Raw genomic sequence first — 27,610 nt, 5'->3', positions numbered from 1 at the left:
CCCTGAATGTGAACACCCGAGGAGCTCAACCATGCGCCCCCCGAGCAGCGCGTCCGCGTCTGTGCCCCTTGGAGAAAGGACAGCCTTCGGTGGTATTTAGTCGAAGGCATCTTTTCATGTGGTGACGTCCACATGGACGGGATTTTTATTTTTTTGTTGTTTTTTTCCTATGCAAGAATGTTCGGTTATGGTAAAGATTGTTCAAATCTCAGCCAAAGGATTCACAAATGAATTTCTTACTTTAGATTCTCACTCAACCTAAAAATAGCAGGTTAAAGTAAGAACATGTTTGCATTTGTTCCTACTCAGTAAATTGCAAAGAGAAAACAGAACAAAACAAAACGATTGAGGTGGGGCTGTGTTTGCACCCAGTCATGTGTGCCCGTGTTCAGTGTCCTTACCCAGCGCCTGCTGGGTGTCAGGTAACGTTCTGGACACTTGGGCCACATCAGTCGGGAGGCTGGTTGGGACCCTTCCCCTTGTGAGCTCAGGCCCTTGTGGGAGGAGGCGACAGGAAGAGAAGCCATTGCAATCTGTTGGGTCACCAGGACAAGGGGGGGCAGGTGAAGAGCAGGGGAGGGAGGGGGGCTCCCTGCTGCCAGCTAGGGAGGTGGGAAGGTCCCGAGACGCTGCCGTCGGAGCCATGGTGAGGGGGTTGCTCACGCAGGCGCCTAAGGCCTCCAAAGACCCTGAAGCCGAGTGGGCTGAGCACCTTCCCAGGGTAGCATGGAGATGGGGGTGGGATGGGGCCGAGGCAGGAAAGGGCCAGAAGCAATGTGGGTGGAGAGAACTCTGGCAGGTCAGGCCCGCAGGGCCCGATTCGCGTCCCTGCAGGGCTCTGAGCACAGCAGTGGGACACGCAGCTGACTGTGTAAGTGTGGGTGCTGCGCCCAGGATGGAGGGCAGAGGGCGGGCGCCCAGGGAGGCCAGTCAGGAGGCACGAGGGGGTGCGGGGGCGTCTGACTCCCGACGGGGCTTAGAGACAGGTCCCCGGAGGGGTTGGGGTGGATGCACGCAGGACAGGGGCGAGGAGGAGGGCGGCAGGCAGACGCCAGGGTGTCCCCAGCAGCCCTCGCACCCCCACTCGAAAGTCACGTACAAATCACTGACGGCTGCGTCCAGGGACAGGGGATGCTCAAGGAAACCAGCGTCTCTGAGAGAAGAAATACGGGGCGGCTGCCAAACAACGGGTGCTGGTTTCATCCTCTTCATCACCCTCAACTGTTAGAACAGTTCCTGGCATGTTACAGACACTCAGTGACACCGCCCCATTGGTTGGTTGAGCTAATGAATTAATAAACAACATTATATATACTTTGGATGAATTTAGGATTAGACTTCTCAGGATTATAGTATTAGATTCCTTTGTCTGCAAGAGGTTATTTACTTTTCGATGAGTTTACAAACCAATCACAGCGATCGATTAAATTTGTCTTTTTTGTTATGATGTCTTCCTTGGACGTCATAACATCCTACTTGCAACTTTAATGTGTACTAGATGAGAGGCTGGTGTTCCTGGCTCGCCCCCAAATGTATGGAAGTGGTGAGCCTGATGCAAATATTAAAGCACTGACTGATTGAGCTTGCTTTTTTTTTTTTTTTTTTTTTTTTTTTTTTTTTGAGCTTGCTTTTAACGGCCCCCCCAACCAGAGTTGATAAATGATGGCCCGAGGTCCAAATCTGGCCCAACACCTGTTCTGGTAGAGCTGGCAAGCTAAGGGTGGTTTTTACCCCCTTTAAATGGTTGAAAAATATCAAAAGAAAGATACTATTTCGTGATACACGAATTTCAGATTGCGTTCATGAAAATCAAGTGTCTGTGAATATGATTTTATGGGGACACAGCCATGATCACCCCATTATGCACCGTCTATGGCTGCCTCCGCATCACAACCGCGGGGCTGGGATTACTGCAGCATCGACTAGATGTGACCCGCAAAGTCTGAGACACTTGCCATCTCCCTCTTTCCAGAGAATGTTTGCTGGCCCCTGGTACAGACAACAATCGTGTGTTAACTCTTCCCATTCATATGGCCTTTTCCTTACCCTTATATTGATAATTTAAAGTTTAAGAAGATTTATCTCATTAATCCTCAAGTTCTTGAGTTACGAAAACTGATTTAAATTCTTTATGAATTGAATTCTTTATGCACAGGATAAGGTTGTCATTTTTCTGGAAATTTCCCTTCTAGGTTAGATCCTAGTCATGAGTAAGGACGTCTTCTTAAGGGTCACAGACTTTGTTTCATAGGATAAACACTAGCCAGCAGTCAGAATTCTGTTCCATGTGCAGTAGTGTGTAAGTGGCTGAAAAAAGCTTAGAAAATACACAGAAGGAGAAACCTTGACTCATCCATCAGGGTGTGTCCACTCAAGCCTGGGCTCTAAATTAAAGAAAGTGGGTCTGAATTCCACAAAGCGCCACCTGATTAAATCTCAACATACTTCCTTTCATTTCTGAAAATGTCCAAGTCCTTCAATAATTGGAGACACCGAGTCTTCCGAGAGCTGATGATTGCTCAAGCACATAGGGGAAGAAAGGAATCTATCTTTCTCTGGATTTCAAAAGCAGCATGTGATGCTGGAGCAATACACAGGAGTGGAAAAAAAAAGGGGGAAGTGTCAACCTAAGTCTCACACCCGATATGAAAATTATTTTACAACCGATCACAGCTTTCCATACAAAAAGCAAAATTCTAAAACTTTTAGAAAAATATTCAGGAGTTAGGGCAGAGCAAGGAGTCCTTAGTTAGACATGAAAACAAAAGTCTGACCCATACAAGCACATTTTGATGAATTAGACATCATCATATTAAACCCTCTTCTCTATGAAAGATTTTGTTAAGAGGCTGAATAGACAAGCTATGCACTGGGAGGAAAAGTCTGAAAGCCGTATATCTGACAAAGGACTAGTATGTAAAATGCATAAAGAATGCACAAGATGGAAAAAAGAAATAACCTAACTAAAAAGGGCAAAAGGCATAAACATTTCACTGAAGAGAATACACAGATGGTAGATAGGCACGTAGGAAGACGTTCACAATCATTAGCCCTCAGGAAACTGCACGATCCCTACGAGGACAGCCAGCTATAGGATACATCACTATGTTCACGCGTATACACACGCACGACATAAATGCTGGTGAGTGAGGACGCAGAGAAGCCGAATCATTTATGCATCTTTGGTGGAAACATAAAATGGTTCAGCTACTCTGGAAAATGATCTGGCCACTAAAATCTAAATGTTCAATTGCCATTTGACCCAGAAATCAGACTTCTGGGCATTTATCCCCAAGAAATGAGAAGTTATGTTCACACCAAAACATGTGCACGGATGTTTATAGCAGCTGCACTCGTGATAGTCCCAAACCAGAAATAACCCAGCTATCCTTCAACGGGGGTGGTAGTGATGGAACACGCCAGTACAGCCCTTCCGCGGAGTACTATTCAGCAGTATAAAGGAATACACTGTGGATACAGGCAGCAAGCAGGTCGAGTCTCCCCGCGGCTAGGCTGAGTGAGGAGCCCATCTCAAGGGACAACCTACTCCGTGACCCCTTGCATAGAACATTATTGAAATTACAAAGTTAATGGCAATAAAGAATGGGTTAATGGTTGTGGGGTTTAGGAAGGTGTGGGTGCAGGAGGGCCGTGGGTGTGGGTGTTTGGTGCCTTTGGTGATGAAGGGTCCGTATGTTGACCATGTCGATGCCAATGCCCTGGCTGTGACACATAGTCTTGCTTTGCAAGCTGTTGCTGTTGAGGGAAACTCTGTGAGGGCCCCATGGGATCTCTTTGTTTTAATTCTTATATGTGCATATGGATTTTTAATGACTTCTAAAGAAATATTTTAATGTAAAAATATAAAAGTTATACATATACATATATATAAATTTTAGCATTCATTTGAATTGCATACAGTGCATATAAGCTCTTTCACATATAAAAATATTTGTATTATATAAATTATGTGTATACACACATTTCATTTCATAGTGAAAGGGATTAAAATTTTTATCCAGGCACAAAAATCACGTATTTCTGAATGTTTCTTCATGACAGAAACAGTCTGGTTTTCCTGATGGTAAATTCGGAGGGTAAATATTGGCCAATGCTAAGATGGACCCTGTGTCATCTTTGCTCATTCCTGGGGACAATGACAATTTCTTTTGGAAAAAAATATATATACTTTTATAGGTCCTTTCCAGTGAACACAGTTACTACTCCCCCAGGAGGCTCCACAAGTGCTCTCACTATGAGCCAGGAGCCAAGAATAACGGATCAAAGGGCGAGGGTTCCTTGGACAGACGCGTTAAAGCCTCCGAAAGCGTGTAGACTGCAGGCTGCTGGTGGAAGCACAGGTGCTGAAACAGATGTGTCGACAGAGCGAGTGACATTGTAAGAAAACACTAAATACCCCTGGATCTGCCGCTCGAGTGTCCCGTGTCACAGTATTTCCAAAGTGGAAACTTTGCTTTATGATCTTTATGCTTCAAACATGCTAAATAGCTCTGAAAATATGTCACAGCTCTACCCACTGAACACGAGTACACAGGGATTCTACGATTAAAAGAACTTAATATGCTACAGAAATGAGTCGACAGCTTTGCTTTCGCACAGAGGAATGTGTATTTCATTACAGCCAAACCCCATCTGAACCCCATAAAAATGTTTCATGCTGATTAAATGAAAATATAATAATTTAAGAAATGGTATTGATACGGCAACGATTAAACGACACAATGGATCCCCCACCCCACAGATTTCCATTTTTTTTAAAGATTTTATTTATTTATTCATAGAGACAGAGAGAGAGAGAGGCAGAGACACAGGCAGAGGGAGAAGCAGGCTCCATGCAGGGAGCCTGACGTGGGACTCGATCCAGGGTCTCCAGGATCACGCCCTGGGCTGCAGGCAGCACTAAACCCCTGTGCCACCAGGGCTACCCCTGATTTCCATTTTTTAATTCAGGTGTCACTCCCTTGCTTTTTCCCCCCCTGCTTAGTCCAGTCTTATATTTGGATTGTGATTTTCCTATTGGTATTTTATAATATTGGGTATTTGTTTTATACTAACTTGGTTAAGGGATCACTGGGTGGCTCAGCGGTTGAGCGTCTGCCTTTGGCTCAGGGCGTGACCCTGGGTCCTGGGATCAAGTCCCACGTCAGGCTCCCTGCATGGAGCCTGACTCTCCCTCTGCTTATGTCTCTGCCTCTCTCTGTGTGTCTCTCATGAATAAATAAATAAAACCTTAAAAAAAATTAACTTGGTTAAATTGTTTTAAGTTAACTTTTAAAATTAGCTCAGAGAGACTCGTAATCAATAATTGGAATGGCAGTATAATTGGCATAATGTCCAATTTAGGCAATATCTACAAATCAAATTATTTTTCTAATTCTTGCATATAAATCTTTTGACATCTCTTTTTTAGTCATGAAACTATACTTTTGAACTTTGGATGTCATGTAGTTGTAAAACTTAGACCATGCAAAGAAATGCACTTTTTAGTACAAAGTCCTAGGGGCACCTGGGTGGCTCAGTGGTTGAGCGTCTGCCTTTGGCTCAGGGCATGATCCCGGAGTCCTGGGATCGAGTCCCACGTCAGGCTCCCTGAATGGAGCCTGTTTCTCCCTCTGCCTGTGTCTCTGCCTCTCTCTGTGTGTCTCTCATGAATAAATAATCTTTAAAAAAATCCTAAAAATATAAAAGATTAATAGTGTTCACAATAATACTTGACTCCCTTGTCCTAATTACCTTCCCAGGACTGCAGGGTGAAGCAAGCAAACTTCTTGAGTTGGGGACTGTGCAGTCTCTGAGACAATTACACTGATTAGCACGTTTTCTTCCATCACGTAAAATGCAGAAACTTATGACAGAAAGTACAATTATCCTTTGAGGTTTAAAAAATACTAATCTAGTTAAAGTCGTTTTGAAAACACCTTATGTCTAATAGTAACACTAGTAGCTTAATTTTGAATGTCCCAAAAAATCTTGGCTGCGTTTTGCATCCTCATGACTCCAAAGGATCCCTCACTCCGTGAACCACAGCAACTTTAATTTCTTTGTATCTGAAGTCAAAATCAAAATAAAAATGTCAACCCTCACCCTTCAGGAAGCCTTTTCTAAACATCTTCCACACAAGTAATGATGATTAAACTGATCATAAAGCTCTCTAATAGGTACGAACAATAAAATCTGTGTATTGACAAAGAACAGATCGGAGGAGAGGAAACCATTACTATCAAGTTTTTTCATCAAATTTTTGCAAATTTGCCTATTATGCATTGATTTCAAAGGCATGGTTAATAATCTGAATATGTTATAGAACCCTCCGCTGGTTGCAGCACTGGGAAGAACTGGTATCTTATCATTAGCATGATAAAGCAATATTTATTTCTTTACACTCTTCCTGTTTTGAGGTCAAAACTCCAGTATCTGAATGCTTTCTTGCCAAGCACGAGTCAGGAGAATCTTCCTGCCGTCAGTCTGGATCGAGTGGTGTGAAGCAGGAGGCCAAAGGGAGGGGAAAACCTAATTTGAGAGCTGCAGACTACACCATTTATCACGTAACACTTCCCCTGAGTCTATTTCTAGAACTGAGAATCCATAATGGCAATTCTTTATATTTGGAGAAAACTGATAAGTCAAAGTGCTTTCATCTTCTGTACCGTTGGGTATTGTCTGCATCAAAACTGTGCCGTGGTAGGCACAGGGTTATGTCCCAATTTAGCCTAATTACCATGGAAATTATTGCTAAGGAGCTTGAGTTACATGCTCACGTTCACATCACTAAGGATGCGGCCAAGCCCCTGGTCGCATGTCTCATGCACGGAAAACCCCGCCTCTGTGTCGCTTATTCTAAAAATCAGGCAAATGTGTGTGTGTACGTGTGCGTTCACGTGGTGTGCATGTGTGCAGCGTGTGTGCGTACATTTGAGACCATGCAGTTTGTCACGGTCCGAATCAGTCTTATTAAGCTTACGTCATACATATGTAATTTATATTTAAATACGTAATAAGGTTATAAAAGTAATCTGCGGTGAGTATTACGATGGAGAAGTATAAAAATCATATAAAATGGGTTCTTATTTATTCTTCGGATTCAGAGAATCTCCTACAAGGGGTTGGTGTTCACTGCAACTTGTTAAGGGAGGATGGCGGGGGCGGGGGTTGGGGGTGCAGTCTCAGCCGGGGGGGCCGGGTGAAAGTGTCAACACAAGAGGAAAGCCTGTGGCGGAGCGCAGGTGAGGACGTAGTGAGCGAGCACGGAGAGGGGGACGGAGGCTGGACGGAGGCTGGATGGCGACTGGACGGAGGCTGGATGGAGGCTGGACGGGGGCTGGACGGGGTCTGGACGGAGGCTGGATGGTGACTGGACGGAGGCTGGATGGTGACTGGACGGAGGCTGGATAGAGGCTGGACGGAGGCTGGATGGCGACTGGATGGAAGCTGGATGGAGGCTGGGTGGAGGCTGGACGGAGGCTGGATGGGGACTGGATGGTGACTGGACGGAGGCTGGATGGAGGCTGGACGGAGGCTGGATGGCGACTGGACGGAGGCTGGACGGAGGCTGAACGGAGGCTGGATGGAGGCTGGATGGTGACTGGACGGAGGCTGGATGGAGGCTGGACGGAGGCTGGACGGAGGCTGGACGGAGGCTGGATGGAGGCTGGACGGAGGCTGGATGGCGGCCCCAAGGTCATGTGCCGCAGCTCGGCTCATACTCCCATAGGAGCAAGAAAGTAGAGCAGCTTCAAGCAGGTGCTCAGCTTGACCAGATCTGCTCTCTGCCCAGGCGGCTCTTCTCAAATATAAGTTCAGCACAGTCGCCTGCTCTGGATGGCCCCTTGGACCAGAATCTGGTGCCAGAGGAGACCCAGCTGCTGGGTGGCCTCTGTGATGAGGGCCCCATGCTGATCCCCTGAGACTGGCTGTGGCAATGGACCAGGGGTCTAGTGGGGGAAGAGACACAAGGCGAACCCCCAAAGTGGAAGACGGCAATCCTAAGTGTGTACTATGAGATTTGAGTATCTACAGACTCAGGGGTAGGCGTAGGGAGAGTGAAGCATGAAAACAAGAAAAGAGAAAGGCCCGTACATGGAGCACAGTCCCTGCAGCAGCTGCGAGGTTAGGAGGAGCCCGGCTCTGGGGAAGGGGCCGCTAGTCTGGGGAACAGGAGGGAGGAGACACCCATCCCCACTGATCTGGATGTGGTTGGACAGAAGTGGAAGACCATCCTTGGTCTCGCTGAGGTGTGACCAGAGGTCACCTGCTAAGTGACAGAGGATATGACAGCTTTGATGACTTGGGGAAATTGGTGATGAGTGGAAAATGATAAGGCAAGTGGGGATAAGAGCTCACCAGACAAGTAAATTGAGCCCTGGGGAGGGGGTGGCCAATGTTCACAGTGGATGACACTGGTGGCTTGTGTGGCTCTTGTCAGGGGCCCTCCCAGCCCACATGAGAATGAGGGCAGGTGACACCCAGGGCAGGTGACAATGGCAGGAAGCCCACAAGAGAAGGGGGTGCAGCGTAGCATAAGGGGCGCGGTTCTAGGAAGGCATTGCTGGGATAGAGAAGAGGAGTTGTGAGGTAAGAGGAAGGCCTAAGGTGGAGAAAGCAACAGCCTCCAGGCCCCATTAAAGGCGAAGAAATGAGGTCAACGGGGTTGGGGGGGCGGGTAGTGTGGCGCAGGGGATGGGAAAGACCAGCAAGTGGAAGACAGACATGTTTGAACTTAACTTTTCAAGAGTTTTTAGGGGAAGCATGGACAGTGCACATCTCGGGAGGGGTTCGGGGGGTGAAGTGGAGGAGACCAAAGGGTTGAAGACGCGGCTGGGAGTCCCAGGGCTGGGAGTCCCAGGGCTGGAACGCTCATCCTTGGGAGGGGAAGGGCACGGTTAGGATCCGCAGGCCCAGACAGACACAGGGGATCGCCGTTGAAGGGCATGCGTGGTTCCAGCGGTGCTGTAACCGGACACTCTGTGGACGTTGGTTGTCTGACTGCCTTTCCCCCATCGCTCTCAGTGACTGCGGTGATCTCTGCCTTCGCCGCGCTGGGTCTTCAGTACCGGCACAGCAGCAGAGACATAACAGGCAGGGGTCAGATATTTGTTGGTGAATAAATGCCACACATCCATGAGTGAATAAGTAAGTAGTTAAATTCCTTACTGCCACCTTACTGCAGTTGTGGTGTCACACACATTATGAGGCCAAGGGTAGCCCTCACCCTGGACAGAGAGCACGTAGACGGTTAAACTCCATGTTTATTGTCCCGGCGATTTGCATTTTCGGTGCTATTATTACTGACTCCACTTATTTTTGAATGATATGTTTTTAAAGACATTGTGATGATTCAGTCTATTAAATTTGGGAGCATTTCCCTTTCCTTAAAACAAGGTTGCACAAGTCCACCTAATATAGCATGTGTTGAATCAGAGTTTGAGATCCATGGACAATTTTATGTTGAAAAGTCTTAGGGAAGGGTTGGCATGCTGTGAGTGTTGCCTGAGGCCTGGTCAATGAGCTTCGGGCACGGGCAGGATTTATATTAGCAGAAAGGCAGTTATAGATGGTATTCCAGCTGGTAGTTCTATAGAAAAATTTTGATATCCTCTTTTTTTTATCAAGCATCAAAGAGACATCCTCAAGAAAATGGAACCATTGTGCACTGTGGGTGGGAATATAAATTGGTGCAGCCACTGTGGGGAACAGTAAGGAAGTTCCTCAAAAAAATTAAAAAGTAGAATTATGATATGACCCGGCAATCTCACTACAGGCTATTAATCCAAAGAAAATTAAAACAGGATCCTGAATAAATATCTTCACCCCCATGTCCATCGCAGCATTGCTCACAGTAGCCAGGATATGGAAACAGCCTGCGTGCCCATCAATGGACGGATGGGTAAAGAGGATGCCATCCCCTGGTATGCATCGATCTCTACATCTGTCTGTCTGTATCTATATAGATACATAACGGGATATTATTCCGTCTCAAAAAAGAAGACGACCCAGCCATTTGTGACAACATAGATGGCCTTGAGGGCATTGTGTTAAGTAAGATACATTAGACAAAGACAAAAAATGTGTATCTCATCTAAGGAATAGATTATGATAATTCAGTCTATTAACTTTGGGAGCATTTCCCTTTCCTTAAAACTTCCCTTCCCGTTCCTTAAATTCTAAGGAATAGATGAGATATGGACTCTAAGAAATACAAATCAACAGAATCAGAGAGTAGAAAGGTAGTTTCCGCGGCTGGAGAATGTGGGAAACGGGGAGATGTTGGTCGAGTTGTACCTACTTCCGGTTACGAAACAAACGGATTCCAGGAACCTAGTGCACGGGGATCATAGTGCGAACTACTATGCCGCACGCCTGAAAGGTGCTCAGAGTAGGTCGTATGTGTTCTCACCACTGTATAGAAACAGTGATTATGTGATGTGATGTGGGTGTTACCGAGAGCGAAGACGGCAATCACTTTGCAAAATATAAACATCATCAAATCGCCAGTTCTATACCCTAAACTTATACACGGCTATATTATATTTCAATAAAACTGGAGGAAAAAAATATATTCTCACAAACAGGAAATGTGTCATTTACGTGTCCTGTTTCTCTCCTTCTATGTGTCTCACACACGTAGGTGTCAGACAAAACTAATCATGGCTTAAATCTCAGCTTTCCACAAAATGCAGGATTTAGAGCATCGGCTAAAGTGGCATTTTACGCTCAATCGATTCAGGACCTATGCTTCGTGCCTTGGCCACGAGCTGGGTGGCAGCAACTGAAGCTCAATAAAGCCCTTTCGGCCGGAGCTGTTCCCAGGCCACGCGTGTGAGCGGCCAACGTAGGAACCGGTGGGCAGGGCCCCATCAGTCCCAGGGGAACGGGGGAAAGTCCCGGGCGAGCAGATGGATCAGTGGTTCTCACCACCTGCCCCGCACAGAAGCCTGCCTCCTGAACCCAGAGTTTGCGGCTGGTCTGTCCCCTAAAACGCACCCACTCTGGTCGGCACCTGGCAGCTCCAATGGCCTCTCCCACCATAAACAACAAATGTTTTTTTTTTTTTTTATAAGCATAAAACTGTACCTATTAAATTATCTTTCGATAAAGCAAATTAGGAAGAGATGTCGTGTAGCCACTAAATTACAGCCGAGATTCACCAAGAAATCAATGTCACAAAATCTGAGATGCGAGGTCACTGCAGAGCTGTTTTCCCTAAGAAGGAAGAGCCGAGAGTCCGGGCCCCTGCAGGCTCAGCGGAAGTTGATTTAACCCCCGGAGGAAAGGTCAGTTTTGTGTGCTGAACTCCATTTTCTTGCATTTTATGCATGATTAAATGGTAATTAAGTCTTAATGAAAAGTGTTGGGCTGATTACAATTAGCATAATTGCACTAGTCAGTGCACGTTCCCATGTTTTACATGCTGTGCCGAGCTGGCAGGACAATGGGGCTTTAATGGGGTTTGCATATCTTGTGAGCATCAACAGCTCATTTCCTCGTGCAGAAAAGCTGGTCTTACGGTAAAGCGAAGTCAACACACACGTCGGGAAGCGTGGGCTACCTCCCCTACTCCATCAGTAGCCATTAAACACACGCAGGCCTGCGGAGTGGAGAACGAGCAATTACTGTTTCCATACAGTATGGAATGTATGTGTAATTTCCGGCAAACAGCGGCTCCCAGTCCAAGATTATTTTAGAGCAGGGGAAAATAAAATGATCGCGTTTTAATGAAATAACAAAATTCATCAAATGACAGATTAAACACTGTTCATTTTAAAAATGGATATTGAGCTTTATAAAACAAAAATGCCCTGTGTGGTTTCCAAATGGTATCAAGACATTAAATAATCAGGGCTAAATAAATGTACAAATAATTATAAGACATAAATGGTCAACAAAGATGCGTGACTCGTACTGAATCTGTATAATGTGTTCTTGACCAGTCAAAACACAGCCCATATTGGCCACTAAACTGACGATAGACATTATATAAAGATAATTTATCTCATCTGTCAACGTTGGATAAAAACACACGCAGAGGTGAAAGAATCTTGGTATTAAAATTGGCATTTAAATATTTACTACTAAAATCTCCTATTAGAAGTTCTGAATGAAGCTAGCATTAATGCCAGAGGCATCATTTTCTGTAGACGGCCCGCAGGGCTTGCCATGCAATCAGAACCATCCTAGTATTTCCAAGCATATTCAATTAGCAAATACTTTTTAGCCACCAATTGCATATCATGTTGCAGAAACACAAACACAGTCTGCCCTCCAAGAACTTAGCCTAGTACTGCAAATAGAGCGCTCACACGCCACGGGACAGGCACTGTCACGGATGGACGGTTAAACGACAAATGGTTCATCCCGCTGAAGGGACCTTAAAAGGTGACGGGCAATACTGGGCCTTAGTAAGCAGCAGGGAGGGAAGGACGTGCATGTAGGTCTGTAAAATAAGCACACGTCGTACGTGTGGGGCAGATGGAGGGGTCGTGTCCCGCTGAAGGGCAAGTTACAACGAGCTTGACGGGAGGCGGCAGTGAAGGTGGGCGACGTTGAAAATGGGGATTAGGGCGAGTTTGCATAGAAGACTTGAGAGCCTTTACTTCAGCAATAGGAAGAGTCTGAGATGGGAAGACAGAGGAGGGTTCTGACCAGGAGCGAGTCGTCCCCTGAGGTGCCCCAAGACAGACTCATCCCGCTTCCTGCGCTCAGGTGAGTCAGTACACGGGCAAAGGCAGGAGACAGGAAGCTGTTCCGTAAGACACAATAACCCGGCCCCATCCCGGATGATGCCCACCAAGGTGTTAGCAGGACAGGTTGAGGGAATTGGTGGGAATTGGGGTTTTGACTACGGACCCTACTAAATTTGTTGTTGGATGATATGTGGGGTGTGAGACAAAGGGTTCGTAAAAAATGACATCAAAGGCTTTGCCCTGAGCAGCTAGCAGAATGGAGCTGACGTCTGCAGTGACGGGAAAGCCTTCAAGGACACCGGGCTGGAGAACAGACGGGGTTAGAAGCGTGGGTGAGTGTCCTGTGCCGGCTTGCCTGCTCCGTATCTCCACATCGAAGCCGAGAGGCAGCTGGGTAGGCTGCGGATGCTCAGGGGAGAGGCGTTGGGAGGATGGCTCGCAGCACCTGAGGGGTGAATGCTCATGGAGGAGAAGCACGTGATGTCACCCTGGTGACCCTGGTGACGTGCAGCCTTTACGGTTTGGGGGAAGGGAGAGGACAAGCAGCAAAGGAGGCTGCAGTAGAGAGGCCACTGCACGCAGGGGGACTCGGAAAGAAAGCGGAGCTTGCAGTAGTTGACGAAGGTGTTTCAGGGACAAAACAAAATCAAGTCGAAAAACAAGCAGCTCCAACTCAGTATGGGGTTACATGCCTGAGGCCCAGCAGCAGCAATGTCCGATTCTTATGCTTCTAAGTCATTTAAAATCTGATGATCCAAATGTCTCCAGGAAAACCAGTGTCCAAATGAATATTTCCCCTCCAATAATTCAGTGGTACCTATAATCCGTAATCCATGTATCACGGGCGTACCATCAAGGTAAAACGGTTTACCAAGAAAACTAATTTAATACTATGGAATAAACGGCCCCCTTGACTGGCAACGGTGGTCCTACTTGAGGTACCCGTTACATGAGGGGGTATTCCTTTCAGTTCCATTGTTTTAGGTTTTATTTTGAAATCATAGTGCAGCACTATCACTTCAAATTTTAACATTAGCTTGGCTGATGAATGGTAAAACAATCAAACATACACGAGGTATCCATTTTTTTCTTTTTCTTTTTCTTTCCTTTTTTCCTTTTTTCTTTCTCTTCTATTTTTGTTTTCTTTTTTTACATTTATTTTATTTTATTTTATTCTTCTTTTCTATCTCCAGATTGCAGACACAAATACATGGACTTCTCCTTTCTCCCACTCACAGATGAGAAGCAAGACCTGTGGGTCTGGAGGGACAGGCTCTTCTGTAGATGGTGAGGGGGCTCCTCATCCCTTTGCTCTAGAAAGACTGCAGCTTGAATCCATCTTCTCAGGGGAGCCCCACAGTGAGAAAGGGAAGGCCCTGCAGCCACGGGGGCGGGGAGGGTGCATTAGCCGTGGGCTGTGGCAGGGTGACCAGCTGTCTCAACCCGCGCTGCCAACGAGGTCCTGGCCCACGGCAGTGTCGGGTTTATCATCCGACTGGAGGGCTTCCGGAGCCTTCTGCACTGAAGTCAGGCGAGTCTCGGACAATCTGACAAGGTAGTCACTCCAGATGTAGGAGTCAGCTTTCCATGCAGTTCTTGGAGACACGGGGGCTCATGCCCCAGGGTCCCGCTCCCACTGGTGTCGGAGTGACGGGCTGTGCCGCAGGGTTCACGGGGCAACCTGGCTGCCCAGTCGGCAGGATGGCCCGCGGCCCCCACGGGAGCCTGTGTGAGATGGGGCCGCGTGGCTGTGGCACCCCCACCGAGCAAGTGACGACCAGGAGCAGAGAGGGCACAGTCCCTCCATTCACCACGCGGAATACGCTCCAGCTCCACACCCGGCAGGGGCCCTGCAAGGTCGACTGACCCCGGGCTCCTCATCCACCCGAACGTGGTGAGGCTGAGATGGATATGATGTCACGTGGACGAATGAGGTTTAGGATTCGACTTATTAGCTGAGAGAGTGGGACACACTCTTGACTATTTCATAGACTTGTCCGTGTTACTTCTAGAATCATGTTATTTAGGGTCCAACACAAAATATACGGTGCACTCCCAATAGGATTCTTTGAGGGGGTTTCTTCAGAAGGCCAATCCCAGGTGGAAGTGTGGTTCCTGGAAACTGGCTATAAAACTCGGAAAAGACCATGGGTGGACATGGCTTGAGAAAAGCAGTGAGCTTTGACTGAGGGATACAGTCAACCCCAGGGTCACCAGTGGGGGAATCAGGGTGTTCTGGTCCCTGGGTCTCTCTCCGAGCCCCCCATTGGATGAATCTAAGCCAGACAGCAGACCTAGTCCACACACATTCCCTTCTAGGGTCAGAGAGTAGCTTGATAAATGGTGGAGGATATTCGAAAAAGGAATTTCCCCTTGGAAATTGATGTCATATCTTCAATTCACAAACGAAGCAATAAGGACAGAGATAGAAGGTCAGTCACAAATCTTTAGAGGTCAAGTGAGAAATCCGCATTTCCTAAGTCAGAGTCCAGGACAATTTTTTTTTTTAATTATGCCAAAAAAAGTTTTTATGTCTTGTTGGTTTGCTTTTTTATAGAGTTTTAAAGACAACCTTGCAGAAACCAATTAATAAAAGAGCTTCAGAGAACAGCATACCTTTCCCCTAACGTGGAATTTCCCAAGGCATACCCGACGCACAGACTTATTAGCTGGAAATGGGGGAGGGAAAGTTCATGTGCAGGGTCCTGTCAAACCATATGAAATTGCCATTTGTCAAACATTTTTATGTATAAAAATGACAATTTCTCATGGTTTGAACTAGACCACTTGAAACACTGAATTCAAAAAAAAAAAGCAAATTTCATTTCTGTAGGAACTTTAATGGATGGATATGTTCATATTGATCACTTCCTAAAGACCAATTTATTAATTATATGAGGAGAATCAAAATAGCTATGATTTTCAAATAACTCTAATAAAGAGCCTCTTAAAAAAAATAACCCAGACTGGGTAGATGCTTTTTTGAAGAGAGGGAAATCATGAAGGAAAAGAGCAAAATAGTGGTTTCTGGGTTCTGCAAGAATTTTAAAATGGGAAAAAAAAATTAAAAGGCCAGGGACAAAACTAAACACCCTATTACTCTACAATCCAGCAATCACACTCCCCGGTATTTACCCAAATGACCTGAAAACTTAGATCCACACAAAAACCTGCACAAGAACATTCACAGCAGGTTTGTTCACAATCGCCAAACCCTGTAAGTAGCTAAGGAGCCCTTCTGTAGGTGAGCACATACGTAAGCCGGGGCCCACCCAGAAAACAAAGTATTTCCCGTCACTAAAAAGGGAGAAAAGACATGGAGAAAACTTGAATGCGTGTCACCGGGTAAAAGAGGCCAGTGTGGACAAGCTACACACTATGAGTTTGATCCCATGAGACTCCAGGAAAGCCGTGGGGATGGTCAGTGGATCTCTAGTGGCCAGGGATTGAGGGCACAGGGGAGGGACCCGCCGTCAGAACACAGAGGATGTGCAGGCGGTGAAACGACCGTGTGGACGCCCGTCGTTAAACGCTCTTCTAACCCCACAAATGTCAGCCTCCAGGGGGGTCCCCAGCGTGAACTAGGGGCTCTTGGTGATGGTGACCTCCCACCATCCATCACAGCAGGTGCACCGCCCGGTGGGGGTGCTGATGGGTGGGGGGCACATGGAAACCCCTGTGCCTTCCTTTCAATTTTGCTATGAACCTAAACCTGCTGTTAAAAAAAAAATCCATTAAATGAAAGAGGCCAGAAAAGTATGGAATGAGTAGAAGAGAAAAACAGGGATCCCTGGGTGGTGCAGCGGTTTGGCACCTGCCTTGGCCCAGGGTGCGATCCTGGAGACCCGGGATGGAATCCCACATCGCACTCCCGGTGCATGGAGCCTGCTTCTCCCTCTGCCTGTGTCTCTGCCTCTCTCTCTCTCTGTGACTATCATAAATAAATAATAATAATAAAAAAAAAGGATTTAAAAGAAAAAAAAAAAAACAAACACAACCTCACAGTGTTGCCCGCGTTTTTGTTTTGCCAAATCAGGACGGTAAATCACACGTCTACTATCTACTCAGGACCGTTTCTAAAGATAAGAAAAGAGCAAAAGTCTTGCAATAAAGGAACTTCCTCCCAAGCCAGGTTAGCTGGAACAAACTCACCTTTTTTTTTTTTTTTTTTTTTTTTTTTTTTTACTGGAGACCAGCAAGTAAAATTAGCCCATGTTTGCAAATTCCTGCGCTGGAAGCACAGTGAAACCAGGGAGAAAACATTGTGCGGACAATAATCTCATTTTTATTAGCGACCTTTGAAAGCATTAAACTGGGCTAAGCCCATTTTCTTACGTACATCCTAAACATTGCCCACCAGCGACCTGCCAAGAGGTAGTTGAATGTGCTGGTGTGCAAATTCTACTTGTTTTACAAGCGCGGCTGACCCCTTGCAGCACGAGGTTGTGTGACAGCCCCGCAAGCCGCCCTCTGAAGGGCCCGCACGGGCACCTTCCCCAAGGTGTCTGTACTCCCTCCTTCTCGAGAAGCCGCTCATGGGCCTGGTGGCCGGGGCGGAAACGCTCCCCGGGGGGGAGGAGGTCGGGTGTGCAAACACAGCGTCCCGTGGGCCATACCGCGGGGGGCACTGTGCCATGGGAACCTCCCGGAGTGGCCCCGAAGGGGGACAGCGCAAGGCCCCTCCGCCAGGTGGTTGGGGCTGACACTTGCCGTGGCCGGTGGGCAGCCCGGCTGCAGAGATGTCCCGCGCACTGGGGGCTCCGGGGGGCCTGGTGCAGGTGTGCAGGGAACCAGGTAGAGGCCCATCGCCGCCTCGGCCCCTCCCTGCCGGTGCGCGGCGCGTCTTAGGCCCCCGGCCCACCTCTCCCGAGCCCCCACTCGGGAAGCCTGCCTCAGGCTGCACGGGCAGGACCTGGGACACGGCCAGGGTGACCCTCCGGCCAGGGACACGCGGCCGCCACCTACTTGAGAACTGGATGGAGAAGCCCGACTTGCTGATGAAGAAGTCGCTGTCAAACTGCAGGGTGAGCGAGCTGAAGGTGCTGTGGATGTCCTCGGGCAGCAGGGAGCCGCTCCACTCCTTGAGCAGGATGTCGCTGTCCACCGGGCCGTCCCAGACCTTCAGGATGTCGTGGGCCGTCTCCGTGTCGAACACGATAAAGTGCAGGCTGCGGAGAGAGCACAGCCGTGGCTTACTGCGAGTGGCCCCCTCCGCCCTCGCCTGCACGTCGCCTGCCAGGGCCTGGCCCCACGGGGGGGTGGGGGCGGGAGCATGATGCAAGTGCCCCTGACCTCGGGCCCAGGGGACCACAGCTGCCCCGCTCGGCCCCACCACGGAGTTGAGCACCAAACTCCTCCTTTCCAGCCTCTCAGTTCATTTCTAAGGCTCAAAGCTTTCCCGGGCTCCAACATCGGAGGTGAGTTTGACACTGCTTTGTTCTAAGCTAACCAAAGTGGTGTCACTGTGGATCTGTGATGCCCACTGGGTGGGAGTGTGCGTGCCGCGGGCCGGAGAAACAGGCTCCCAGGTGATGCCCCGGCGCCAGGACACGCACTCGGCCCAGGACCATCTGGCTCTGCATTGTGTTTGTTTCTCTAAATTTTATTTTCCGAAAATGCGTTGAGTACCAACACACAGGTGCAGGTATGTGACACAAACTCCTGCCCCGAGAAGGTCTTAGTATGCCTCGGCCAGGGTTATGGACCTCTCCAGGCTGTCCCTTAGCAGCAGAGGGGGTGGGCTACCCACCCCCCGCGCCCCCGAACCAGGGTCTCCCACCTGCCTTGGCCGCTGCTTTCCCCTCCGCCGCCTATTGCACAAAATTGTCAGGGGGATAAACATCATAATAAATGACGTAAGGAAAACAGCACAGGAATCGCAATAATATCTTTTGGGGATATTACGTATCCAAAGAGAGCCCGATCTCAACTTGCACGGGGTGTGACCCGGGCTGCATAGTTCTAGGACATTTCCTGCGAAATGTTTCCAGGAGAGAGCAAAGCGCAGCATGTGGCAGGTGCTCTGCGGCCTCCGCCACCCATGTTAACACGCTGCCCTGCCAGCTTCAGCCCTTCTTTAAAAATAAAATCTAGGGATGCCCAGGGGGCTCAGCGGTTGAGCGTCTGCCTTTGGCTCAGGTGGCGACCCCGGCCTTCCAGTCCTGCATCGGGTTCCCTGCGGGGAGCCTGCTTCTCCCTCTGCTGGTGTCTCTCTCTGTGTGTTACGCATGAATAAGTAAATAAAATCTTTAAAAACTAAACTAAACTAAAATCTCACACATGGAGCCATACTGCTCTGCTTCCCCCTTACTTGTCAGTTCTTCTTCTCACTCCCCGTTCCAAAATATTCCCATTTACACGCCCCCATCTCGCATTTCCATAATTGTCACCGTTGTTGCGTGCATATATGTATATATATCCCCAGGCAATATATAGTCCTAATTTGTATAGTTAACACTAATTGCATAAGAGATGTCATTTTGGCATGTATGTGCTCGTACCATTTTCAAGTTGCTTTTTTACATTCGGCGTAATTTCACATTACTTGCAAGCCCTCTATCCCAAAAAATGTAGATTTTGTTATTTCATTTTAAAAGCATAAACGCTGTTTTTTTTTTTTTTTTTTTTTTAGTCCTTGTCCTGTTCTGCATTTTCTTTTTTGTGGGTTTTGTAGGGGGCGGGTATTTTTCTTGAAGTATAGTGGGCACACAGCGGCAGGTGAGTCTCGGGGGCACAACACGGTGACTCAAGGAGTCTCTGAGGTGCCCACACACCCGCATCCCCTTGCACGGCTCGGCGGGGGCAGCCCTGGGGGCTCACCGGGCTCTTTCAGGCTCCGCCCAGGGCCGGCAGGCACCTAGTGTCACGATGGTGCACGCAAAGCTTTGTGGTCTCACATCAGCCGTAGTCCTGGGGTGAGCAGCGCCAGGCGCCGCAGGGTGGGAAAGGCCTGCGGGACGGGGAAGACAGGAGGGCGCAGGTCGGCTCTTGAGGCCGAGGGACAGCTGCTCCCACGACCCGGGAGTTTCCAGGACAAGTCGGGGTGGGACACAGAACGGGTGCCACCCCGCAGGGCGCGAGGCCTCGTCACAGGCCGTGGGCTCCCAACCACCTGCAGGGTGCCCCACACTTGTGATGTGCCCTCTCTTCTGCCATTGCTATTATGGTATTTTTTTTTATTTTTATTTTTTTTTGGTATTTTCTACTATAACATATTACATCATTATTTTTTTGCTTAAAGGTTTCAGTACAGCCTTTTTCATTTTAAGAAAAATCTGCTGCTGCATAATGTGGCAGGAGGGTTTCCCTTTTACCTTGCTATGTAGTTGATCACTAAAAAGTATTAAATTCTATTAAATTATTTTTTTCTACACCTATTTATAAGATCACAGAGTTACTATTTAATAGATTAATAGATGGATTACAAAGTTCAGCTCTTAATTTTTATTTATTGTACTTATTTATTTATTTATTTATTTATTTTTAATTTATTGTACTTGGCTTGCCGTCTGACATGGTCATCTTAGCCTCATTAAATAAATGAGACTGTTGTCTTATTTTTTTTTTTTCTCTTTTGACTGGAAGATTTTTCTAATACATTGATGTAATGTAATCTATTATTTTCTTAAGTTTTCTAAAATCTCATCTCTACCATGTGGGTGTATTTTTATTTCCATTCCTAATATTAATTATCTGGGCCTCCTATATGTTATCTTAGTAAATCACTGCAGTTATTGGCCTACTCGATGATACCTTTTCTTTTTTTTTTTTTTTTTTCGATGATACCTTTTCAAAAAACAGTGTGGGTTTGTTAATCCTCTATTATAAAATAAGTAATTGAGATAGAAAAACATTAAGTTGGTTAGACAAATAGATCAATGGGATGGAATAAAGTTCAGAAACAGATATATCTATAGATCTATCTATTTATCTATAATAAAAATCACATTGTAACATACCATGAAGAAAGACTGACTTTTCAACAAATGGCCAATTGAATTTCACTAATGACAACAGAAACAACAATAAAATACCTGAATGTTCTTCATACATACACAGAACTCAACTCCAGATGAAATAGAGACATAAATGTAGGGTAAAATAAATCTGCAAGAAAACCTAAGATAAGATTTTTATAACTTTTGAGAGGCAGAATTTCTTAATCTGGACTCCAAAATACAAACAACTCCAAAAAACATTTGACATAACACAATTTAAACACAGGTAAGAAGCCCACTATCTATGAAACAAAAATGAGTAAAAATAAATTTTACTCATTGAAGTTAAGAACCTGTGTTTAACAAAAGACATCATGATACCAAAAGACTGACCATAGAGTATAAGGTAAGTGTTAAACATATAATTAGCAAATATTTGCATTCGGGATATATAAAAACTATATTCACATCAACAAGTGACAAATAGGCATTCTGGTACAGAAAACAAAAGGGCCTAAAGATTTCAACTGGCAATTCACAAAAGAGGATATTCGAAAGGCAAATAAACATACAAAAAAGTGGTGTCTTTATTCAGAGACATGCAAATTAAAACAACTACATATCCATTAGAATGGCTAAAATGAAAAAAGACAGTCAATGCCAAGTGTAGTTGGAAGGTGGAAACCCTCAAAGTCTTATCTACATGGTGATGGGAGTAAGGACAGGTATGGCCACTTGAGAAGATCCTTTGATAGAATCTGCCGTAGCTGAGTCTAGGACTCACCACTACTCAGACATTCTAACCCTGGGTATGCGTCCAAGAGAAAAACATGCATGTGTTCACCAAATAATACATGAAAGCATATTCAACATGGCAACCCAAACCAGAAAAGGAATGCACATGTCCCTCAACATCCAGAATAAATAAATAAATTGTGGTGTATTCATGCAATGCAATAATCTAGCTCTATCAGTGGGAATGAAGGTTGAAGAAATGATGATGTAACACTGCATAATTCCATTTCATATAATGTTCAGATTAGGCAAGACTGATCTGAAGGTTATAATTATTATCCTTGAGAATGAATGATTCAAATGAAGCCGAAAGGGCACATGCTGTGTCTTGATGATGCTCTATTTCTCTCTCTGGTTGCCGGTTACATGGGTGTTGTTTTGTGAACAAGCCATACACCGATACTTTGTGCAGTTTCAGGCATGTCTGTTATATGCCAATGAGAGGCTTTCACAGACAACCAACCCCTGCTCCTTGGTGCCATGAAATTTGCCAATTTGGGAAATGTCTCATGACTCCAACAAAAAATATGATATAATGAAAATTAAGTACAAATAAAGTAAGAGCCATTTAGAATAAAAGAAATACTGAAAGCCAATATGGCAGACAACATTCCACTAGGGAGGGAACATTTAAAAATCAAATAAAATATAGTATCATCCTTAAAGAACTCCTGTTCATTTCAGACAAAGGCGTGTGAGAAAACAAAAACCCGAATCCACTGCAAGGCACAGCATGTCAAGCTCCAAACAGGTATGAGTAAGGCTGTAGGTCAGCATAGAAGGGCACGTGTCCAATTCTGCCTCAAGATGTCTAGGACAGGTCTTGTCAGGCAGAGAGAAATAAAAAAAGGAATTAAAGTAAAAGAAGAGAGACAGAAATGAGTAAACAAGTAAGTACATAAATATGGCAAAAATGTTAAAAAATAAAAGCTAAAATAAATATAACAAATAAAATGTTGGAGAGACTTTTTTTTTACTACAAAACTGACAAAGATTAAAAGACTTTTTTGGGTTTTGGTGAAGACATGAAGAATCTTCCTTTTCATACATTGTTGGAGGTGGTATCTACTCTTTTTAGGAGCAATTTTGTAATGGCTATAAAAATTTAAATGTGAATATACAACATGGCTGGTAACAGGGAAAAAATGGAAAACAACTCGATCATCCCAACAAGGTATGGTTTAAACAAATGATGGTGCATTCAGGCAATGGAATATTATGCAGTAACTAGAGGGAATGAGGTAGGATTACTAATAAAAACCTAAAACATCGACTATCTTTATTAAACTGAAAAAATGTTCAGAATAACATATAGCGTGATACTGTTTTTGTAAAAATTATTCAATAAAAAGATAAATGAGTAAATAAAATTGTATATGTTCAGGCTCTCATAGAGAAATTATGAAAATATATACCAGATTTTCAACTGTACTTATCTTTTGCATCTAGGATGACAGTAAACTACTTTGCAGGCTTTTCATTTTTCTCTAGCACTATTCTAATATTTAAAAAATAAGGGAAGAAATAGATACTTTGAATAGCATGCCAATGGGCTTCAATTTATCCTGCACATAATAAGCAGACAAAATAAACATTTTTTGAAGTGGGCAAGTGAGACAATCCATTTTGTTTTAAAGAAAGATATATAGTAAGACATGGAAAAAATGTTTCCACCATTTCACCCAGCAAAATTTCTGTGGTTGTTTTTTTCCAATGTATTAATTACAAATAAAAGCAAAGGTTTACTTGCAATACCATTTGGTATACAATTATGTATAATATCAAAAATGAAGAATAACACAAATAACTAAACAAGAGAGACAATATTCACCTACACACACAGTATAAAATATGCATATGTACATGTAAGACATGTCAGCATGTTAACAATCACATCTGAAAGAGGGATAACGGGAGTCTTTTTTAAATAACTTTCAAAATGTCTTTATATGCCTTTATTCTTCAGCCCTTAAATTAATATTTTTAATAAACAAAATAAAGTGCATTCCCTGAGTGAGAACAGGGGAGTGGAAAAAGCCCTTGCAGGGTGGTCCGTTGACAGACCTCATGTATTCCTAGTCTGGAAGAGGGAGAGTTGGAGCAGTGGTGGGTGGGCAAGAGCTATCTGGGAGCTTCAGTCATGGGATTAATGAGACAGGAAGATCGTAGGAGTGGGGGCTCTGGAGAAGCTTGTGATATGAAGAGTTTTGCCTTCCATCCTTTGATACATGGCTATGATGTTAACACAGATAATATGTTCAGAAGAAAGATAGCTGTAGGGCAGAAATGCTGAGTTCAGAGACGAAAATAGGTTATTTTTAGATGGGATAGTAAGAATGGAAGTTTTGTTGAGGAGTTGACAGTTTAACTGGGTCCTAATAGATGGGAAGAGTCTGGAGATGAGGCAACAAGGAATAATTGGGGAGAGCAGAGGTCAAGAGACAGGGCCGGTAGAGTCGGCTGGGATTAGGGACCAGTATGTATGTGAGTAGTTAGAGATAAACGTGTAAAGGCACAGTCAGCCAAATGAAAGGGGGTATTACAGCTCTGGTTAAGGAGCTTATGCTTGCTGACCGGCAATGGGAGTGTTTGAGAGATTGGGGAGGGTAAAGCATGGATTTGGAAAGGTCAGCTGGGACAAGATTAAAATAAGGAAGGTAATGAGCACGTTAAGTACGGAACTGGAAGCAGCAGATAACAGGAAAAGAAGATAAACAAATGGAGAGCTGACAAGGCTCTGGCTCATAGGAAGCTAATTTGGTCTCAGTGCTTATGAGGAAGAAAATTAATGCAATTACCAGAGGAATGCTGTGAGACAAATGCTAACAGCCTTCCTACTGGGGGGTTGGGGGCAACAATGGAGACTGAGGAGGAGAAATAATGAAGAACAGAAGGTAATCTTGGAAACTGGAATCCCCAGAGACTTGGAGGGAGGTGTGCGTTGCAGACACAGGGAGAACAAAAGCAGAAACTGGAGCAGGGGGTGATACCAGTAGTAGTGGAGCTTAGGTGCCTGGAGGGTGTCTGTGGGGTGCTCCATGTGTCTGAAACATGGCTAATGCCAACCTCTCCCATAACGCTGTCTCCCTTCCACCTGAATTTCACCTCCCCTGTTACTGCTCTTTTTATTTCCATACTTCCATCTTTTCTGGCCAATGCCCTTTCTCATGCTGTAAAATGCCCAGTGGGTTTATTGCCGGAGACAAGGCGGCAACACAACATGCTTTGCTGTCTGTGCGTGAACTGAAGAGCAGATGCTCCGCGCTCAACTACCCAGGGACAGTGAGAGAAGGCGCGGTCAGCCAGGGGTGGCGACGTGCCTCCGTCATTTGTGTAGTGATATGGGAAGAGCTGAAAGAGAAGTCTGTCCATGATGCAGTTCTTCCCAGTCTACAGATTTCTACCGGAATTTCAACTGTGTTGTTGGAGGGTGTGTGTTAATTAGACAGTCATAACCGAAATCGCACGTGTCGGGATCGCGCAACGTGAGGAGTGCTTGCAGAGCTCTGGTCTCACCCACCGTCTCCTAAGTGGCTGCGGAGGTACACTAAACCCGGAGGCCATCCCCACCGCCCCACACTAAGGACTGAAGCCAGCCCAAGACATAGCAGACTTGATAGCGCTGCTGGTCTCTTCCCTCTTGTGGACTGAAATTCTCTCGGCTAGTTACTTCTTCACATTATTTACAAAATACAGGCATGGCTTGTGTTCTTGCTAGGAAAGGAGACACCTTGGGTGGTCTGTTTCTGGCCCCCTCCTATGTCACCAAAAGGCTTCTGACTTAGGCTACCAGGATATTTGCTAAGGCTCATCACTGAGATTCGTCAGAAGTGTCTAATGATGGCGGTGACTGGCCTGCCATTTTCATCTTTTTTTTTTTTTAAGACTTAATTTATTTATTTGAGATAGAGTGAGAGAGAGAGAGAGAGAGAGAGAGAGCAGGGAGGAGGGCCAGAGGGAGAAGCAGAGTCCTTGCTGGGCAGGGAGCCTGAGAGAAGGCTCGATCCCAAGACTCCAGAATCATGACCTGAGCTGAAGGCAGATGCCCAACAGACTGACCCACCCAGGCACCCTCACTATTTTCCTCTTGACTCTATTTCTTAAGAGGATCTTGAAGTCTGGTGAAAAATAAATTAAAATATCCCTAGAGTTTCAAGCCACGTCTCACTATACTCTTTTCACCAGCCGGTGTGGCCAGGAAACATTTCCCAGACACATCAGGGTGGGGCGAGGACCACCAGCTCACATTTCACTTTCTGTAAAAGTCGACATAGGGACAGTTTGGACAATCTTGGTAAATGTTTGATGTGCTTCTGATGTTTCTCATAATCCATGAGCTTTTCTAAAACAATTCCCCTCAACCATACCTCGAAATGCAATTTCCTGTGAATGATTAGGAACAGAAATACTTTTAAAGTGAGTTTTCCAGACAATTACACTTGCAGAAAAGCAATTAAAACCAAGGAACAATATACGCATGCGGTGGTGTAAAATGTGGCCTCTAATGCTGCTTGCCGAAGTTGTTTATAGTGCTCTTAGCTTTATTATATAAGTTATAGCTGTGCTCAGCAATGAAATACACGGAGTCTCTTGGAGAAATGTTTACATAGAACACTAAATGTGGCTAAATTTACTACAATGTTTGTGATTAGACTTTTAATTAAATTCGGCTCAGGTAACTGCTTTATAGAATATATGTTAAAATTACAAACCTCTTGCAGACCCAAGTGCCATATAACAGTAACTATTTAGGGTCTTCTATTACCTTGAACAAAATGTTATAGCAATATGCAATCAGAAATTGCTCTGGGCTTCAGTGAAATAAAAATAGGCCCAGGAGTAATTGGCTCTGAAGTGTGTTGAAACCATCCCTTTTAGAATTTCTGGGGGCCTGTGGCTTATTAATTTTTTGAGAGGGAAAAACATTTACATTAAAGAAATCATAGTCTGAAACTGTAATAATGAATTCCGTTTTTATAAACTTATATTTATATAACTGATATATTCCTCATTATCAAGTAAACATTGTAGTTAATGTTGGATAAGTTACCAGTAGGAAAACGAAGACTTGGTAACTCACCAACAAGTATCAAAGCTAAGACCAGGCCCTATTTTTCTGAGTTTTAGCACTATTTTAAGCCTGAAATTGTACATCCTGTACTTTTTAGTATGTTTTTTCCCCAAAGTACCACACTAACCATTATATATATTTTCTTAATGAAATCACTTGAAAACTTTTTAGATACAGTTGAAGAAATTAATTATAAATATTGATATTTCTTTTTAATTTCCTTATTAGGAAGGACTTTATGGCTTAATCAGAAAGAACTATTTATAAATTGATAAGCTCCCACGTGCGAAAAATACGGAAGAGACATTAGACATTCCCAGAACAAAAAAACTGGTGTCTTTTTCCCCCTAGAATCCTAATAGTTAAATATCAAACTCAGTACATGATATAAAAGGTGTACATTTTTTATTACTTCAAATCATTCTTTATTACTTTCTTTTCTCTTTTCTTATTAAAATGTTAATGAAGTATTAGTTTCACCTGCTCATTTTAATTCTCAGGAAACAAATCGCAAAGGAACTTATAAAAAAAAATGCCAGAAGTTGGAATCCTCCTAAAATAGATCCTGTTTATATAAAGCTATTTCATCAGTCTTAAATAATCCCTATAATTTTTCAAAATAAAAACTAGTGTAACAGTTTTTATAATACTTAGACCAAGCTCTCAGAAATTCAAGGTTAAGAACTAATATTTAGTTTTATTTAGTTCAATGGAAAAATGACTGCATTGATTTCCATAAAGAATACAGATTCTTAAATTGTTACTCTCAAATACACCTTATTTTTGTCTCAAAATATCAATAATATCTACTTAATCGTTTATCTTAATTAAGGACCCAAAATTATTTATTTATTTATTTATTTATTTATTTATTTATTTATTTATTTATTTTTAAAAATATGTCATTTATTTATTTTTGAGAGGGAGAGAGAGAGTGGTGGGGGAAGGAGGAGAGAGATAAGCAGAATCCATCCTGAGCATCAAGCCAACCCAGTGCTCCATCTCACAACCCTGAGATCATGACCTGAGCTGACATCAAGAGTAGGATGCTTAACCGACTGAGCTACCCAGATGCCCCAAGGACTCACATTTATTTTTAACGTAGT

At 44.8% G+C, this 27,610-nt stretch overlaps 1 protein-coding gene across 1 annotated transcript in view; it reads right to left on the bottom strand.

The window, feature by feature from the left end:
* The window catches only part of CSMD1 (CUB and Sushi multiple domains 1), a 1,877,909-nt gene that overhangs the window by 257,494 nt on the left and 1,592,805 nt on the right, over nucleotides 1–27,610 (bottom strand). The window contains exon 26 of the mRNA XM_041753151.1: nucleotides 17,667–17,869. Within this exon, the coding sequence (XP_041609085.1) occupies nucleotides 17,667–17,869 (203 nt within the window). The remainder of the gene's footprint in view (nucleotides 1–17,666; nucleotides 17,870–27,610) is intronic.

This window comes from Vulpes lagopus, chromosome 4 (assembly GCF_018345385.1).
Source record: "Vulpes lagopus strain Blue_001 chromosome 4, ASM1834538v1, whole genome shotgun sequence".
NCBI classification, from domain to species: domain Eukaryota; kingdom Metazoa; phylum Chordata; class Mammalia; order Carnivora; family Canidae; genus Vulpes; species Vulpes lagopus.
Note: the sequence above shows the minus strand (reverse complement) of the source record. Positions and strands in the feature narration are given on the sequence as shown.